The sequence below is a fragment of the Saimiri boliviensis genome, chromosome 11 (assembly GCF_048565385.1).
Source record: "Saimiri boliviensis isolate mSaiBol1 chromosome 11, mSaiBol1.pri, whole genome shotgun sequence".
Taxonomy (NCBI): domain Eukaryota; kingdom Metazoa; phylum Chordata; class Mammalia; order Primates; family Cebidae; genus Saimiri; species Saimiri boliviensis.
The window spans coordinates 104,034,718-104,051,163 of record NC_133459.1 but is presented as its reverse complement, the minus strand read 5'-3'; the positions used below and the strand labels follow the sequence as shown (position 1 = coordinate 104,051,163).

The window sequence follows — 16,446 nt, the reverse complement described above, 5'->3', positions numbered from 1 at the left end:
AGTAAGCAACAGTTCAATTACCTGCTATGGTCATTATGTTTTCCCTGAGACCCAGCACATAGGCAGCAGATTCTCCCCTTGGAGACAGCAGCTATGTGGGGAGATATATTGTGGCCAACTGCCTGTCTGTTTATCCACAATATGAAATAACTGTTATGGTGTTCAAAAATGTTCAAGTCCTTATGACCAGTGTATTCTTTCCTGTAATTAAGTCTACATGCAGAATCAGATAATAATCAGGAGGTTGCTTGGTGAGCATGGTATCAGGAAATTTAAATGACTTGAATGTTAATAACATCAGGCTGAAGCATCCTGACCCATCCATCCTGCCATAGGGTCAGCCTTCTTCATGCCAACAGGACACTGAAAGTCTGAAAGGTTACAGGTTACCACTCGCACTCTTGAGAGCATGATAGGATGGTACTGTCACCATATGTGTCTGGATGCTGCTTTTGTGAGGCTTCTACTTTCTGATTAGCTAGTTCTTCCACTCTTCAGGTATGTTAACATGGTAAGTCAGGTTAATCTCACCTCTGTTGAGTCTGCTGCACATACTCGGGCCCCCAGCACTGCTACTGCTGTTAAGATGACTGTAGCTATCTCTGCTTGGATCATTTGTATGATCATTTCACAGCCTATTTTTTGAAGGCGATCTTACTTCCCTCACTTTCAAGTTCCTGGGAGACAAGCCACTGCATCTCCTATCAACGGCAGTTTATACTAGGGGTCAGGACTGGAAGGGCATTGGAAATAATTCCTCTGGAATACAAATGAATCTGCAGAATGTCTACTACTCATTATCTACCTTTTCTTCAACTCAAAGAAGTTTTTTTTGGAGTTCGAGTTTCTGATGGCTGCAGTCTGGCTATAAGAAGATCTAGTTACCTACTTGATGGGTTTTTGAAACCATCTATCACAACAGTAGTAATTTTTCCCCTCAATTTGAAGCATGCCAAATCCTTATCCCTTCTGCTTCCTTCCTGATGAAAAACTGCTGAATCTTCCATTGATTCTCAAAAGGATTTACGGCTTTTAGGACTGCATTAATCTGCTTCTGAAGATGAGGGTATTTATTTTTGAGATCTTCATGATTTTGACTTCCTTAAGCATAATTGTGTCCCCTTAAGCTATTTACTTGGTTGAGAGAGTAGTAAAATTATTTTAAAGAAAGAAAATATCACATTATTGTATTGTGTAATTCTACTAGGATCTCATCCCCCTAATTGCAGCAGAATATCTTTAAAACAGACATTAAAATAAATAGGGGAGAAGGAAGGGTTGATTGAGGAAAGATTAATTCCAACTACCTACAAGGCAAGTGCTTTCTCATTTTTTCATCATGCGGTAGCATAATGGCCATTTGGCTTACTCAACACATATGTATTTCTGTGGCTGAAGTGACATTTCGATTCTAGAAGAAGCATTAATGGTAACATAATACTAATTGCAGAAACTTCTGTTAAAACTCATGCACCGAGGTCAGCAGTGGTGGCTCCCACCTATAATCCCAGCACTTTGGGAGGGCAAGGGGGGGTGGATCACATAAGGTCAGGAGTTCGAGACCAGCCTGATCAAGACAACGAAACCCTGTCTCTACTAAAAATACAAAAATTAGCCAGGCATGTCGGCATGTGCCTGTAATCCCAGCTACTTGGGAGGCTGAGGCTGGAGAATCACTTGAACCCGGAAAGTGGAGGTTTCAGTGAGCGAAGATTGAGCCATTATACTCCAGCCTGGGTGACATAACTAGACTCTGTCTCAAGAAAAAAAAAAAAAAAAAAAAAAACATGCACACCTGTGCTTCATTTCCTCAGCACAAGCTTAGCAATATCTCACACAGGGACTAGAAATTACATGCTCCGATGTTGACTCTAAAAGGGTGCACTTGGACAAGGCACTGGAATCTCTTTATGCCTCTTCTATAAAATGATAGGGCTAAATGAGAGGTCTTAAATCCCTTTCAGCTTTCATTTTTTTTAACACTCTTTCTGAACTAACTTACCTAGTATCTTCCTTCCTTCTTTTTAATTTACCTATCATCTCTTTATCTTTCCCAAGTATTTTTGCGGTTGTTCTGGAGTCGAATTTAAGCTAATGGAGCTTAAACTTCAGGATCCCTCACTGACTCCTTCTAAATTAAAAAATATATATATAGCTAATTTTATAGTTTAATGTTATGTTCTATTTCTTAAGGAGAGGACCCAGAATTGTACACATTTTATGCCCCACAAAGTCTGCACTCGTCCCTGGGTATGTCAGGAAAAAAGACAAATACAAATAAGAGTATCAAAAAATGAAATTTTAACAGAAGATCCAAGAAAAGGAATAGAAAGGAAATAGGCCAGACATTAAATGCTAAACAGTTTCCCCAGTTGAGTATCAAACTGGGCTCTGAGTTTCATAGAAGGCAAAGTGGTAAAAGGAATTTGTCCACTGCATAACTCTTGTTATAAGAATGGAGGATGTGTTCAAAGATAATATTTATTATTAATATTAATAATTAATGTCCATTAATCCTGAACTCTGAGAAATGTCTCAGTGGAACATTTTATAGGGGATAAACTCATACTTTGACTAAAAGCAATGTTTTCACAATGATAGAAACTTTCATGGAAATGAGTAGTACATTTTGGATCCAATGTACATTGAGCAACTCTTATGTAATCAGACACTTTCCCAGGCAGATACAGCAGGTACAGAAAGGAACAAGACATGGAACTTGTGCCCTCAGCAAATTAAGACATGCAAAAACAAGTGGATACATTGATCATGGAGGTTCTCATCTACTAGGTTCTCATTCTACAATGTGCAAAGTGCTGTGGCATCAAAAGGAGAGAGTAGCTAACTCACATCAGGGATACAGAGGAGGAAGGAGAGAAATGACTTTGGAGCTCAGTTTCAAAAGTAATAATATTCTTTACATGGTAATTGTCACTTCACAGAGAATGTTACAAAACTGCCAACATGTGGCTAGACAGTTTTCCTGGGCACAATCTGACTCACATTCCTGTGACTTTTAGGTACAGTCACTGTTTGTTATAAGATGGAATTGCATTCATTGATTCATTCATCACAAACCCCCAGAGACACCCCACCTTTCATGAAATAAATTGTTGCAGTTCATTTCTAGGCCTCTCTCTTATTCCCTTGAGTGTTTGAGGACGTTCTCCTGGCTTACTTGTAGCCTTTTTAATGGATTTATGGGTTTATTCAATTCTTAAGTTATCTGCAGAGAACGAAAAACAAGGTATTTGGACATTAAAATAAGAAGCATTCGAAGAAATAATGATATTTTAAAATGTGCTAGTGGACATCCCTTGGTGTTCAGATATTTTCAGCTTCAAAGGTCTTTATTCAAATGAGCAGCTTAAAAATCTTTTCTAAGCGATTCCCATTTTACAGCAGAGGAATAAAAAAAATGACTCATCTGGCAGCATCTCAAAAAATTGTAAGCCACAAAATGAGGAACAGCCTGAATTTTAAGCATCCAACATTAGATAATAGAAAACATCTTCATGAGAAAAACAAAATCTCCTAATATCCTTACTTGGTGAGGTTTTTGTACTTAGAATGAACATTGCTTCCCTGCACTGGTATCCCCAAAGGAATGAAAAAATTTATGCATCTTTCTAAAGTACTCAGCTGCAGCAGGTCCTGCATCAAACACTCTTGTGAGTTTATTCTTCATTGTATCGTGCCAAACACCCTGAGAGCTCTGCCTTGCATAATGCCTGGCCTTCTAGCGCCATTTAAGTTTGTAAACACTTGAGAAGTCTCTTCCCGCCATTCCAACTTCCATTCTTTTTGATGGATTACAAGAGGCAAGCAATGCCTTGCAATGGAGCAGTATTTTCAATCATGGGGAAATTTGGAACTTCTGCAATTGATACTAAAATTATGATGCTGCCATCATACCTCACTCAACAGGGGATTTGCAAAAGAAAAAAAGATTCAGTACCAAGTCACTGTCACACTGCAGCAAAGGTAGTCGATTGAAGTGTCAGGTCAGGAATTCAGCAGTCCTTTGCAGAAATCATATTCAGCTTGAAATTCATAGGATAGAGTTAAAACATGGAAATGGAAATTTGGATTTCCAATTTTAGTTGATCAGCAATTAAGCTGAAGCACTACAAACTCTGAGCATTTAAAATCAATATATTTTTTATGATTCTAATAACTAAAATTCAGACTTCATTCTTTCCAGGGTTTTAAAAAAATCATAGTAACCCTTAATTTCTTATTCTCTCCTACCCACTACAAAATAGGAAAATAGTTCTTGGTCTTAAAGAATACAAAGCTAGAAATCTCCAAGCAAGCTACCATGATTAGTTAAAATAAATCAAGAGCTGTTGTTCAAAGATAAATACTAAAATAGAAGCTTAATGATTTTTACAGTTACCACCTGTTACTATACTTCAACGACATGAAGAACAAGTCTGAACAACTCTTTAACAGCTATTATTTATTGGCTGCAAACCATGTGTCAGACATTTTTATGGATTATCTCATTCAATCCTCATGGCATCCCTATGCAGATCTTACTAGCCCTTTTTTAGTTGAGGAAACAGTGCAGAGAAGCCAGCAGACTTGTCTAAAATCACCCAGCTAAGCAATAGTAAAGCAGAATTCTCACTGAGTACTGTGTGATTCCCATCACATGCTCTCACCCACACAGCTACCCAAATTAGTGGTGAAGATGTAAATCTCTGGCTTTTAATTAACAGCATCTATCATAATGTTGCTTGGTGAATGAGCAATAACAATAATAGTAATCGTAGCAAAGATAGATCTAGTACATACTACCTGTCAAGCAATACTCTGAGTGCTTTACATCTATCAGTTTATAGAACTCTTGCAACAATCCTAAGAGGTTTTGTTTTTTTGTTGTTGTTGTTGTTTGGTTTTTTTTGTTTTTGTTTTTTTTTTGTTGTTGTTGTTGTTTTTTAAAGACTGACCTACTGAGGATAAGCAGCTTGCCACAAGGTCAAATTTAGGAGTTGGAGTCAAACATCAGATTCAGACAGCCTGATTTCTGAGCCCAGACTCTTGGCCACAGAACTATATTGTGTAGTTAGGAATTTGAATCCGGATACAGACTAAATTCATGTTCACATTTATACCAAGTCCAGCCACATTCTGAAATGGCTCCACTACCTTAGCACAACTTGTAAATTAAAATGAAAGCTGAAAAATCGATGAAGTCCATGATCAATATGAACAACCTAATGTATTCTTGAATTATTCCTCTCAATTAAGTTTCTATTACAGAGTTTAATCCACATATCTGACAAGTAAAAGAGGAATAAAAATGATGATTATATGAAATTAATCAAATAAAATGCCAAGTGATTTTCAACAGCTAACACATGCATCTCATAACACGTTTTCAAAGGTCTATTGTATACGTGAATATATTTGCAAAGGTCCACACAGTGTATATTTGGTACTCTGTGCCCATTATATAAGCCTGGTTTATTATCTTATTTTGAACAACATGCAAATGTTCATTAACCTTAAGGGTTAATGTTCGATGTCATGAGGCTTACTTGAACCAGATAATGAAATGAGTATTAACTTCCCAACTCTGATGAGCCCGGGAGTTCTAGAATGAAAACAGAATGGTTGTAGTTGCTGGAAATTTGTGTGTGTGTGTGTGTGTGTGTGTGTGTGTGTGTGTGTGTGTGTGATGTGTATATGCATACATATATACACACAGATTTTGCGTGTGCTAATTTCCTAATAGTCTGAATGTTATCAAGTGTCAAGTTTCTAAGATTTTTATATTAAGTTGAAGATGTTATATACTAATAACTAGCTAACAGCTTTTCTTTGTTGTTTTCTTTCTCTCCAGGTATCCCCAGTATTTCCAGTATTGGTAGTAAGTAAAACAACAACAACAACAACAACAACAACAACAACAAAACACCAAACCAAGTCTAGGCTAGCTTTGCTTTGTCGTTCAGCTCCTCAGATCTATTTTCCCAGTGTCCATTTCTGATGTGATAGGGTATTTTCTTTATGAATTGCATTTTTGCATTGATTTTCTGCACAGATCTGGTGAGAACACAGATAAAATTATTATTTGTGCATAACTCCATGAACGTGGCAGGGCTATGGCTTTCCTGAAATACTCTTCACCAATGAGGGCTACCTAAACTGAGGTGCAATTACTTAGACAATCATCATCATTTAGCAAAAATATAAGTAGTCCTATTTTTCCATACTTAATAACCAACAAACAAATTGAACTCTCTCTCTCTTAGACTGGATTTGGATTTCTAACATAATTTTAAAAAGCAGAAAATGAAAGCCAATGCATGCCTTGGGTGGATTCACCAGAACTCAAGAAAAAGTCCATGAAACCAAGGCGAGGGAATTTGGTTAACACCTTACACTCTCAGTTTTGTGAAGGCCTGAAAGAGGCAAGTTTGTGATCACTAGTCTTTCTGGAAGGGTAAAGGAAAAAGAGAATCCGTGCATTAATTTCTCCCTTCTCAAATACAATGATCTATGTCTTCTTGACTACTTAGCTTTGAGTTTGATAGAGAAAGAGTATAAAAAAATATGTGCAGAATTTTTGAATAAGAGTACTAGAAATTCCTGCAATAAATTTGTTAGTATGAATCTAAGCAATTGAAGAGAAACCCCTCTTTAATCGTCTGTAGAACACTTCTCCAGTGTCACTACAAAGAACTTTCTCCCTGCTGTCATGGGAGAACCAGGTGTAGCTCCTTCTTCATGGGGAAAATAATGGTGCCCTCATACCAGGCCTGAAATTTGCATTAAGAAAATGGCCAATAACTTTAAACAGCAAAATTTTAGATATTTATATATGTTGCACCCTTTGTCTCTGCTGGCTAAAATCTTTCAACAACTGCTAAGTAACTGATTGGAAATAAATTACTGATTTATTAGTAAGATTATGCCTGGTAAGTAGAGAGAATTTTCACTGTAGTGTCACCCCTCACAGGTATAGGTGCTGTGCCAGGCACTGTGATCAGTGTAAACAGCCATTGAATAATTGTGATTCCCAGCATCCATCTAAAAAGCAATACCCTGATAATCTGGATAAAGCAACTTCCTGCTTCTTATAAATGCACAGTCAGGTCTCCCAATTTATAAATCAACCCTGTTTACTTGAGCTTGTGAATAGGCCTGGACACTGATTTCTTAAGCACTAGATGTGGTAAATGCCATGAAAATTGGCCACTTTGTAAATAGAAGTAGTGTTCACATCCATTTAGAGATATCAGTCAGCCTGATGCTACAGCATCCTCTTTGTGATCTGGTTGAAACAGTATCAGTGTTACAAACTTGCAAATGAAAACCTTTGGCTCTAACAGTCTAATTTTTCTGCTTTAGCATGCCCCTTGGCATTTGCCTAAAACTGTATATATACTCCACAATGTGCTCCTTTCAGGCCTTACAGTTGCATTTGCACGTGCATTTTAGTGCCACAGGGAAGCAAGCAGAAGCAAGCTGACACAGATTATTGAGGCTGCTCTCGTGATCTGGCCTGTCAGAAGTTTCAGAAATGGATGGATGGAAAAGTAGTTCTTTGGCGTTGGGGTGTCTCTGTTTGGAGTGTCAGTTGTATGTTGCATGGCCCCTCTAACTGTCCTGCTCACTCGACATCCCATTCGGCCGCCTCCACCACATCCCCCATCTCTGAGCATCAGCAGATGTTGACCTTTTACACACCAAATCCAGACATTTCTGTTTTGTTTTGTTTTGAAATCAGTGGTGACCTGAAAGGATGCTTCATTGTGCCTTTGAAAAAACGTTTATTATCAAGAACCTAGGAAAATTTACTCCAAATAAAAACCCTCTGACTAAAAGTGATATTTCAGACCCTGCCTTCGATATGCCTCTGGCTGTTCTGCTTAGAATGCAATGGGTATTTTCTCAGATTTCCAGCAAGCAGGATGTAAGAGCTTCCAGAGGTCACCCAACATCACACATGACTAGCTTGCCTGTTGCCTGGCTTTTAAGGTAAAGAGATTTACAGTAAAACCATCAAACATGATTGTATCTTCTAGGCTGCTTTAATGGCATTCAAAAGTTCCTTCTTTGTGGGCTTCTAAGGTGCTTGTTGTGTGCATTCGTGGATTCCTTTCCTCTGCAAAGGGCAAGAATTCACACGTAGATGTCACTGCCGCCTGTTTCAGAGGGCACAGGAATGGGGTTTTCGAGGTGCAAGCCAGAGTAGAGGAAGCTGTTCAGATATTTAGCTAAGTTATGGGAGTTTGCCAGGGCTTTTTTCATTACCCCAAAGAAGGAATAAATGAATATAATTTCACTAACTGCATAGAAAGATACCATTATAACAGATGTAACACCCATGAGACTCTGATTATCACAGTATATCTCAAGGAAAATAAATGAGGTATATTATTGATGTAGATTATTGATGTACGTAACCATCAGTTTCCATACATATGCTGTATACACAGTGATTATAGGTTTTGGAGCCCTAATAAATTTCAGTATAGATCTCAAAATGCCAACGCCTACATGAAGGTTCAAATGAATGGACAGAGTGGTCATCCTTTCTGATCATCTGCTAAAAATGTTTTTGAAACAAATTTCCCATTAAGATCATTCGTACCTGCTGTTGTCTATCTATTAACGAGTAGGTTTCCCAATCGTCCTAAGGGCACTTGACTTAGAACTCAGTCATTCTGACATGCTTTGGCCATGGCTGAAAAAATACTGGTGATATTGTCAACAATTAATGAATCCCAAAATAAATCTGATAGCCTTTGAGTCTTATGATCTATGTTTTCACTTTACCTGATATGGTAGGAATTCCTTCAGATTGCATTTTTTAATAAAATGTATTATGTACTTATAAGTAAACATTCATAATTTTATCCAAGTGAACATTTTTTGCTGCTGATAATCCAAAGTAATATTGGCTTGGTGTGGGTGTTTTTGTTCAAGTGATAAACTGATCCTTACCTTCTAATATATGTCATCTAATCTTTGATCCTAAAAAGCAAATGATTACACAAATTATATTAAACAGTATATTATAAAAAGCATAATTAGACCAGCAAGAATTGGCTTAATGTGCAAATACATTTGTGTGGGTGACTATCACTTCTTACAAAAGCGAATGACAGATGAGTCAGAGGTTAAAGGTAAACCATCCACAAAATGAAGATCACATCAAGGAAGACCATTTCAAAACCCTTGGAGTTTTGAAATAAATAGAATACAAACAAAAGAAAAGAGATGTAAACATTTTGTGAACCTGACTCTAGATTATTTCCTTAAATTACTTTCAAATGACTGCCTTGATGTTATATAAAGCATATAATATTGATGAAGGTGTTTGGCTATTCCTTGCCTGTTCCCCACCCCCAACTTACTAAATTTAAACAACAGTTCACTTAAGGGAAATAGCTGATTTTCCTGTTTTATCTTATAATAAGCAGTGCCTTCATCACAGAGTTTAAAAAATCATCTCTAATTTGATTTAATTGGCAAAACCATTAAACAAGGGAAGTGCTACCTGCAGGGATCTATCAGCCTGTTGAGGAGGCCCAGAGATGTTTTCATACTTGAAAACATTTTATGCCAGTTGGAGACCTTGTAAAAGTTGTTTTCCATACGGCATCCAAATATTTTTATGCAGTACTGATTTACTGTAGAAATCTGGATCGTGAAGAAAATAACAAGCTTAATCATTTTCCTACCCAAGGGTTATTAATAATTGCGGTCATGCTATACAGAGAACTACAAAGTGTTTGTTTGGTTTTTTCTTTGCTTTGCTTTAATAAAGAAATCCCCTAAATAAAAGTTTCATTTGAATTGCCCTTTAACTAATTAGGTTTTATGTAATTATCAGGCTAGTGTAGCGATATGGCAAACTGCATGGTGTGCTACATTAATTTTGAACTGTTTGCTGATGTTCTAGAAGGAAAGCTAAGGTCCCAGGTGAAACGCCTATGGGACTGTCATGTGCCCAGTATCCTCATCACAGAACCATTTCATATTTGTGTAACTAGCATTTCACATTCATGAAACCTTGTGGTTATCCTAAAATTGAATGAACATTAGGACATAGCTGCCTCTTTAATCCTGAAGAACAAATCAAATATTCCAATGGAGGAGGTGAAATCATCTCCTACTTAAAATTTTTTAAAAATCCACTGAGTTTACCAATCTTTATTGACAACAGTTGCCCACCTTGAGCAAATTAACTTTATCATGTGTTAGCATTTTCCCAGGTGACTCTATAATGTCAAGCCACTTTTTTTTTAAGTGTGAGCTGATATCTCTGCCTTTGCCGGTTATCTCTGGTGGGTCAGGAAATTCCTAGCTTAAAAACTTGCCAAGATCTCCAGAAGCCTGAATGATGAAACTTTAAATATGTTAACTGTGAATTCCTACACTGTGCCAGTTACTTCAAGGATGTATCAATTGAAGTCTTCTTGGACTATCAATGGAGAGCTGTCCAACTAGCCACTCCACTGCCTAGTAAAAGTGATTGTAGGGAGATATTACCACATGTCTAAATTCTATTTTACAAATGGTGAATCTGAGGTTTAGAGTGGCCACATAACTTGCTCACTGCAGTACAGCCAGGAATGCCTATCTGACTGCAGAGGCTACACTCTTAGCATTATACCAAGTGGAAGAGATTAGAAAAGAAAAGAAAAATTCTAGATTTATTGACTCCTACCCTAGACTTTTTTCAATCCATTACACTGTGCCTTAGAAGACCTGTTGGTCCCTAATTGACCCCTTTCTATGCAGGGAACTGTAGAGTCCTGGAGAAAAGTCAGAACTCATTTTGGAATTCCTTATTGTGTTGTCAGCTGGAGAACTTACAAGCATGGTGTCTGAGGACAGGGATGGAGGACTGTGACATCCCCCTTTCAAAATATGCTATTTCCTCCACCACCAAACTTTCTTCTTATATTAAGGAACAGGGAAAATGTATAGATGTCAGATATTTTATAGAACATGAAACAGTTCATGAAATTAGCTATGCAAATTGTGGTTGCGGAAGCATGATTATACATGCTCTGCACCAGTAAACCAAAAATTTTTCTTCATCAAGGTAGCTGGTTATAACAAAATAAAATTCTATATGCCATCTCAAGGAGAACTCTACCGTTATCACACTAACCTCTGTTTTCCCCATCACCAGTCTAATGATGCTGTATTTCTGAGAGTATGGAGTTGCTGTGAAGATGTTAACATTACCTCCAAGGCTCTAGGGATTTCTACTGTAGAACTTTAGAGTTTCCTGTGGATTTCTTTCTAGGCATCAATAATGTTATTTCCATCCCAAATGTGGTGTGTGCCTAAACATTTTTTTAAGTAAAAAAAAAAAAAAAAAAAAAAAAAAAATGCAGCTTTTCAGATTTCCTGAAGAATGGCAGCAGTGACTATATAAACCCAAAGGGACCTTGTAATTTTTTCTCCACCAGATGTTTTCTTTATATGCCAGGGAAGGAGAATGTGAAAGGAAGGTTCACTAATGTCCTCTCAGCAGTGGCATACCATATCATGGTGGTACCCTGTTTCTCACAAGTTGCCATATTTTAGAATCAAAAATCACGTAAGCATTAGTATTGTTAGGAAACTTAATAAAAAAGCAACTCATCCACCTCATCATTTTCATACCAGGCAACCAAGTCTTAAATGAATTCCCTAAAGCATCTGAATAATGACCTAGCCAGAATTCCAGCTCAATGTCCAATTTCCAAACTAGGACCTTTTTCATTCTACCATGACATTAGAATTCACCTTATTTATATAAATTAAACTAAAAATACGAGCTATTAAGTGGTAGAAAATACTAGGAGAAAATCAGAAAACATTCTCCTTAATCGGAAAGTTACATTTTACAATGTACTTAAAGGCCATCCTTTAAGTGACTTGAAAGCGGCTCCATAAATGGCAGGTGTGATAGAAGACAACTTAATATTCTAAAGCAACTCTACCCCCAGAGCTTTCTTGATGTCAGTAAACTGTCTTTAGCTTTCTGCTTCAAGCTTGCTTTGTAGCTTGACTCAGTCCTAGACAGTCAGGTTTAGCAATTCTATCACAGTTTTCTTCAACTTACAATGCAGAGAGCTTTCCTTGGGTGCAGAAGAGGAAAATATTTCCTTCCAGAGTCTCATTTTAATAACCAAATTCTCAAGTTTTCTCATTCATAAAAATTGATTTCAAGTGCCACAACTAAATTGTTATGTAACAGTTTTGGAGGTAAGTTCTTTAAAAAAATGGAGAAACTACCTATTTGATTCATATTCTAAGCTGACGTACTTCTAAACCAAAAGAAATTTAGAAATTACCATTTTCTTATTTTTAAAGGTTAAAAATCAAATATTTTTACACAGTGTTACAAAATAATTTGTATTGCTTTCTGAATAATAGTATTTGATAAAGGCCCTATAATTGGATTATTCTCTAAAGTAAGCTGTATCTTAAGAGATCCTTTCAACTTATCAGAATCACTTGCTTTAAGCACAATTAACATTGAAAAAAATAGGGGAAGACATTATTTTTTCCTACTTTGAGTCAGTAACAATTGTTTATAGTACAGTAATCTGATTTGTATTTACAATAGCAACCACAAATAGAATGAACTAACATTTATTGAAGGTCCACTATGATGCCAAGCAAATATTAACTCCTTCTGTCTTGACAACAGCAAGTATTTAAAAAATTAACATAGGTAATTTACATAACCTATGTTATGTAAATTATAATAATTCACATAACCTATGTTATGTAAAAAATTAACATAAGCAAGTAACAGATCGTGTCATTATTCTGTTTTGCAGATGAGAAAAGCTAGGCACAAAGAAGTTAAGGAACTTGTCCAAGTGGTAAAACTGGGCTTCCAATCCAGACTGAGCTTTACTGACAGCACCATATCTTAAATAAATTTACCCTAAATAGATTATTTTCTAGGCTTTCCCACAGATACAATCTGAAAATTCAGACTAATGATAGCAACTGAAAGACATTTCAGTTGTTTTATTTTTAAAGGAGGCAGTTGTGGAATAAGTGATTTTGGTCCCTGTACTAAATATGTAGACATAGTCTTTGGAGCCTTGATCTGGGATATCCTCAAGACAAATTCTGTCAATTTTCCCAAAGGTATGGAACCAGCATCCTTAAGAAGAAGTAATTTCCATAAAAAGCTATTCCTCAATGATTTGTCATTTACAAGCAGGTAGTGATCCTTCCCCTCACCCTTAAGATAATTTCTCAATTCAGTTTGGGTTTCGCTAACAGTCAAAAGGTTCATAGTCAAGGTATGTAGGGATATGTTCTCATCATACAAAGAATTCTTAATCCACTAGAATCTCCAAAGGGCATATTCCTCATATCAACAGGCAACATCCTTCCATGAACCTTAGTATGATGCTGCCAGGCCATGAGAAAACCGCTGGAGTGATGGAACATGTCAGCTGAGAGAAATCTAAGAAGTCTCTTCTCCAGCATTCTTGTTTTACAGATAAGGAAAGTAAAATCCAGAGAAATTAACAGCCAGGTAGCTCCTCTGTGGTGGAACAGGGATCAGACCTCGCGTCTTCTGAATCCCAGTGCCCTTTGCCTTGTAACAAACTACCACTCTGAGACACTCATATTGACCCAAAGATTTTCCTTAGTTGATTTGTGAAAAAAATTAATACATTCTACAACAGTTCATATAAAGAAGCAATACAAATATTGTTGATGTATTATAATTTTTTTCTATTACTAAGAATTTTTTTCACTAAGAATCCTCAGAAGCTTCATGTTATTCAAAAACTTTTATTGGAATTGGATGTGATAAGATAGAATTAGTCTCAATCATACTATTAAAGCAGCCTCTAATATGCCTGATTTACTTCTGGGAATTAAATGTTAGTAATATTTGTTGAGCATTTACTACAGGCCAAGATCTTAGAATAAAAAGTAAAATTACTCAGAGAATAATTGGCTAATTTTAAGTTATTTTCTTACATGTTATTATAATTATAAAACAAAATACATTAAAAAAATTAAGATGAAATATTATCTTTAAAAAAATCTCATAAAAGCCAAATATTAAAATATATATGTGCAGTCAGTAAAATACTGTAGGAGTTTAAAGGCCACAGATTTCAATATTCATTTTTATAGGATAACATTTTTCCTCCCAAGGAAAATGCAAAACACATAAAATGTTCTCCCACTGGAGATATATATCGATTTGATCAGGACTTTCATATGATGCCTGATGATGGTTCTGAGTTTTAGTAATTCAGGGAGGTTGGGCATTGTACATAATGAAAATTATTTGAAAAAAAATTCTAATTATATTCCCAGGCAAACACAAAGGAAAGGCTTCCCCTACCCCAGGAAATATTTTAGGTACACAATACAGAAGAAAATTATACTCTCAATAGGAACAGATTGTAAGTGAGGTGTCTATCTTGATAATTTCATACAGGTCAGGATGTCTCAGCAAATTGAAAGTAGACTGACCTATGTTAATTTTTTAAATACATATAAGAAGATTCATAATCTGGAATCTTGGCATTCTGGAGGAAAAAAAATCATAAAACACTAAGAAAGGAGTTATACTAAAATACAGGCACAGGCAAATATTTAAAGTATTAAAATATTTAATAAAGTTTAATTTATAGTGTTATTTTTCAGAACTCATTTCTAAAATTGATTTAATATAAAGTTATGATCTTAAATTTCTTGGCAAAGCTCAATAACAAAATAATAAATTATTGTAGTACTTGCATTTCATTAAGACAAACAAGTCACTAAATACTTAACATTAAGCTTGCAAACATCATCCTCACTTATTACCTGTATTTGTCTCTGTACAGAAAAAGATGGAGAGAGCTAGTTCACCAAACTTAAGATTGTCTTAATCTGATGCAATAATATAAATACATTTTCTGTAAAACAGCACCGATACTTTGAAAGCTATATTAAATAAACAGTTTCTGGGAATATAAACAATATTAATTTCCTCGAAACACAAATTTACTAGTTTCTCAAAGCTGATCATCACAGATGAAGTAGGCTTGTCCTACTAATTCAGTATCTACCCATCATCAAAATGCTCAGATGAAAAGCAACATTCGGTCAGTAACTTGCATATTTTGCCTGCCTATCACTAAATATTTATTTATTTAGTAACACCTGAGTACAGATGCATAAAATTATTACATTCTTTCTTTATTCATAAATGTTCATAGATATCATCAAGATTTCCTTTGCCTTTGTAGATATATGTATGAGAACAGCGTGAAACAGAGCAACAGCTCTGTTGGCTCTATCAGATCAGCTTTTCTAACAAATATCTAAAAAGCAAAGTTAAAGTGCGGGTCTCTTGTCTTGGAAGAACCCGTGATAATCTATTATGGAGGAGGCAGTATGATAATACCTGTTTACAGTAGCCTAGCCACTTGATATCTATTTCTCAATTATCAGATATTTACTGAAGCCCTCTGCAAGGCTTTGCCCTTCTTCAAAGAGATCCAATCCAATTAGAGAGATGAGAAATCGATCTATAAAATTTTAACTAGCAATATTAAAACTCATGCCTGTCCACATATCGGTGAGAAAGCAGGAGCACGGAAAGTAACAGGTTACAGGAGTTTAGAGGTAAGAGCCGTCCTTATGGACTTGGGTGGTACCAAAGAACAACATAAGACAGGTGGTTTTGAGACTGGACTCAATAGATGGAAAGATTTTAATCATAAAATAGCTGCTTTAGCCGGATGCAGTGGTGCACACCTATAATCCCAGCACTTTGGGAGGCCAAGGCGAGTGGATCACAAGGTCAGAAGTTCAAGACCAGCCTGGCCAACATGGTGAAACCCTGTCTCTTTTATAAATAAATAAATAAATAAATAAATAAATAAATAAATAAATAAATAAAATTTAAGAAAAAATAGCTGCTGTAATAGTCATGCCCTAGGCACCTTCACAAAAACAGTTTAAAAACTAAATACTAGCCTGGCTGTTCTGCCTTCCATAACTGAGACACAAGTAATACCAAGACATAAATAATACAAATTCTTAAATTAATTAATGCTTTTAGTTATTTCTGCATTGGAACCAATAACTCTAGAAACATATTTTGAGGTAAAGACATCGTGAAAACATATACATACTCATACATACAAACCTTAGATACAATTGGAAGCATCTTGGACTTTTCTCCATAAGCCAAAGCCACCAGTTATCCCTCTTTCCTTTTCTGAGAAATTACACATATAAAAACAGGAAATATATCTGCTCCTTTTCCGAGATAATGGCTCACACTTAAAACATACCCCAAAGAATCGATCATGAAGGACTAATGCAACCAGTTCATATCTGTAAATATAAATTGAGGAGAATGGAATCCTCAAGTGAGGAATTATTTCTTTAGTGTTATCTTCCTAGTTTCAGGCACCAGCTTTACATAATGGTTTGGATTGCTGA

The 16,446-nt window shown here is 36.0% G+C and overlaps 1 protein-coding gene across 6 annotated transcripts in view; it reads left to right on the top strand.

Annotated features, from left to right (window-relative positions):
• Positions 1-16,446, top strand: part of NTNG1 (netrin G1) — a 357,837-nt gene that overhangs the window by 278,546 nt on the left and 62,845 nt on the right. For all 6 annotated transcript variants that reach the window (XM_039460945.2, XM_003933377.4, XM_010343970.3 and 3 more), the window contains exon 5: positions 5,852-5,878. In XM_039460945.2, the coding sequence (XP_039316879.1) occupies positions 5,852-5,878 (27 nt within the window). The remainder of the gene's footprint in view (positions 1-5,851; positions 5,879-16,446) is intronic.